The 3,703-nt window shown below is 40.8% G+C and overlaps 1 protein-coding gene across 1 annotated transcript; it reads right to left on the minus strand.

Moving 5' to 3' along the window:
- Positions 1-1,286: 1,286 nt before the first annotated feature.
- Positions 1,287-3,362, minus strand: LOC129253350 (uncharacterized). The gene is made up of 2 exons (XM_054891698.1): positions 2,766-3,362; positions 1,287-2,696 (listed from the first exon to the last, which is right to left on the minus strand). The coding sequence occupies exons 1-2, from the start codon at positions 3,360-3,362 to the stop codon at positions 1,287-1,289; spliced, it is 2,007 nt and encodes a 668-aa protein (XP_054747673.1).
- Between the last annotated feature and the right edge of the window lie 341 nt (positions 3,363-3,703).

Here is a 3,703-nt window from a genome sequence, read left to right on the forward strand (position 1 = left end):
TATATTGATACCAGGTAGCTATTTCTCTATGCAATCGGAATATACCCCCTTTTGTGTATTTTCTGTGTATCTGATCGAGTCCGCAGCTTGTGTTGTTTCTCATTTTGTTGATAGCGAGCGTTATTTCCACTTCTTCAATTTCCTCGATTGACCCTGAAACTGAGCTACCTAGTTACTTTAGGTACCTATGTGGTCATTTTCCTCGATCAACACTTTATTGTAGTATTCTGCTCAGCGTGCTTTGATTCTTACATCTGTCGTCACAGTTTCCCCATTTTCGCAGTTTTCATTTCGGTAGCAGCCATCTGTCTCCTTTTAGAATTTTTATATGTATATTAATTTTTCACCTCCGTATTTGCTCAGCTTTTCGTATACGTCTTTGAATGCTTCTTCTCTGGCGTTAGCTACCTCAACTTTTGCCCGCTTTTTAACTGCGTGGTAAAGCTTTTTGAACTCCTCTTTACGTAGTGTTTTTTAAAAACCTCTTTCTTTTTCTTTAACGCAACTTCTCGTAGGCTACTTGTCCTCCACCAGTTGTTTTATCATTTTTGTTGTTAGAAACTGGTCCGACTAAAAAAATTATATAAGTGGCGTAGACGCAATACATTTCGTGTAAGAAGCCTGGGGAACAGTTAAAACGGAAACCATAAAAAACTGCTCTAAAAAGCAGGGTTTGACAAAACTAGTTATAAAGGTGTCAACTAAATTCGAGTCCAAAGATGACTTGCCGCTAGCAAAAAATTTTAAAATAAGATACCCTCCCATTGAGTTAACAAAAGTTGACTGACGGTGCATGTCCACCCAAGAGAGGTTAGACTGGATATGTAATTGGCTCTTACTCTTTTGATTTTTCGACGAGCTCCTCCTCCTTATTCTGGTGTGCGTCGTGATGTTGTTCCACACATGGAGGGGCCTAGAGTGTTAAGCAGACTCCGAATGGCAAAAATCCACTCGCAAATTTCCCAGTGCCTGGCGAGGAGCGACGGCTATTTGAAAAAACTTTTTCTACCATTTGGTGTTCCATGGTGTTCCAGGAGCTCGGAGTTCGACTACGGCGACCGCCGTAATGGAATTACTCTTTATTATATCTACATTTGAGGTTACTTAGATATTTTACTAAGTTCTATGTATTGTGAAGTACACAGTTACATACATACAGATATTTATTATGCCCAATACATTCTAGTTAACATATTCTTGTGTCTTAATATTAAATCGACAATTTTTAAATAGCTAACAATTTGATAGGATTTTTTGCCAATAATAATTTACTAAGAACTTCAATACTACTTAGCGCCAGTATTTGTTCCAGACGTTGTAGTACTTCCAGTTAAAAAACGCATCTTTATGTTCCACTTTTTTCTTTTATACAATTTATATATTCGCTTACGTCGGAAATGGCACTGCTCTGCCGCGAAAACCAAAGTTGTTACCACGCACATAACTCCATATCCTATCCAAACGTATTTCAGGTCCTCCAGTTTCATTTCCCTGAACTCACGCCTCCCGCCGACGTTCTCGAAACTCAAACGCTTTGCTCTGGTCAATTCTATAAAGGCTGACTGAGTCCAATACTCCGTTAGACCTGACTGAGCAGTTTCTAAAATCATTTCCTTTATGATTTCTGAAAATATCGAATTGTTGTTTATAGGAAAACAAAACGGAGAATTAATGGAAACGCATAAATCGAAACGCATACGGAAAAGAGGTTTGGGAAACATTTTTTGTAGTTCCTTATAAACTCTCCATTTAGTAGTTGGTGTCATGTAAATATATTTTGGGTCGAATGAATCACGAGTCTTCAAGAATATTTGATAATTTGGTTCTGTCTGAAACATGGGAATATATTTTCTCCACTCCTTACGAGCTTTGATTGCTTCTAACTCCTGTGAAAAAACATAAATTTTCCAGTTTGAATGGAGAATATCGTCGAAAGTTTGCAATGCCTGCTCCTTCGGTGCACTCGTCCAATAAGACGCAAAATGTGAATTATACGAAGTGGTTAGCAGAATACCGAAAATATAAATTTGTAGATAAATGAATCGTATAACGAAGGGAGCGCCACATATCTCCCGAGCAGACTGACCAAGTACACCGCGAAAGCAAGCGCCATGTAGAAAGAAATGCAAAAGACTCGGTTTATTGCCATGCTGCCAGAGCGCACAACTTAGCACTAAGGAAATAACGACGAGTGCACCCAGTACCAGTACGAAGGCGAATCTCTCGAAGACGATCCAAAAGAATTTATAGTTCGGGATATCTGCCTCTACCGGTGCCCAAGGGCACCAACTAACCTGCTCGAAAGGGTAAGAAAACCCCTCGAAGGAACCCGTTGGAAAGGTGTGAGCTGCAGATATCTCTACGGTATTATTACGCACGGCGGCAATCAAATCCTGTGCTGGAGCAAATTGTGTATACGAAGAGATAGGCAGTGGCTCGTAGAGCGAAAAGTTGTGCTTGCGTGCGAAGGTCGCGAGAAAATGGCCCGCAATGCCACCCACTATTTGGCGACCATTATAATTATATACAATAATGCGTGGCTCGGAGCCGCCTATTATATAGGGCAGTTTGTAGCCTTGTAAGTTACCCAGACGATAGGGGTAGATGGGGCCCCAGTGCAGCAGATCGGCGTTTAAGGTTTTGTACTCCAGCGCAAATATAGGAAAATGGGTGTAGCTGTAGAAGTGAGCTGTGAGCTGAAAGAATTGATATAAATGATTTATATGTGGGGAGGAGAAAAGGAGTATCGCCACGAACTTGCTTACCTTATAGTCACTACATAGCGCTGCCACATTTATCATTTTGCTCTGCCAACAGAATTGAAAGAGTTGCTGTAGGAAAGTGTCATCACAAGTCGCCGTTGTGTCGCTGTTATTTATTAGAAATAAAATCTTCGATTGTCGTCGTTGCTCCAAACTTGCCACCAGCGCTCCTAGCAATCCTGTCTGTGATGCGAGCGTCTCCTCTAAGTATACCACCACCATCAGAGCGGCGCTGAAGTGCTTCCTCAGCTGAAGGACGCTGCACTCGTTGAGGAGAATAACTGGCACTACCAGATCTGTCATTAAGTTTTGCACAAATTGCGGCTCATAATCCACGTCCAGTGTAAAAGTATTAGATATTTCCTTTCCTTTACGCCTGCTTTCTAACTCTCCATTCGTGGGAGTTCTGAATGCTGCGATGGCAGTTATATTGCGATTACGTGCGAATACCACCTGGTCATAGTTGTGTAAGCGTCGCACATCCTGCAGGAAGTTCACCACGGTAAAGTCTGACAAATTGAATTGAATGCTACCGCAATTGGCTGCATGTAGGATGAAAAGAAATGCGAGAATGCCGCGTAAAAGCTGAGTGCGCTCCATTCTGTCAATGAGAGTGTCGACTATTTGAGTTTACTTCGCACTTTTATTGAATTTAGGTAACTTCTGTGACGCTCACCCCAAACACTACGGATCGACGTGGTTGCTAATTGATCCCCTAATGGGGATTTCTAGCATTTCTTAGTAGTCTGTTCTGTGTGTTTAATTAACCAAATGAAATATGTTTTCGGCCTAAATGAAGTGTCGCTTACATGAGAGAAAATTTAATAATTGAAATAGGTAACGGGTGTTCCTTAGAAAAGTGTATAAAACTTTCTTTCAAATAAAATGGAAAACCTAGTATCGTATCCCCTACTTGAGTTTAATATCTTTTGAAGTTTTTG

Source organism: Anastrepha obliqua, chromosome 1 (assembly GCF_027943255.1).
Source record: "Anastrepha obliqua isolate idAnaObli1 chromosome 1, idAnaObli1_1.0, whole genome shotgun sequence".
Classification (NCBI taxonomy): Eukaryota; Metazoa; Arthropoda; class Insecta; order Diptera; family Tephritidae; genus Anastrepha; species Anastrepha obliqua.

Excerpts from the sequence above, each read along its gene's own strand:
- LOC129253350 (XM_054891698.1), bottom strand. The coding sequence starts at position 3,362 with ATGGAGCGCACTCAGCTTTTACGCGGCATTCTCGCATTTCTTTTCATC. Across the intron at positions 2,697-2,765 it reads CGCTATGTAGTGACTATAAG|CTCACAGCTCACTTCTACAG; the intron begins GTAAGCAAGTTC and ends CAATTCTTTCAG.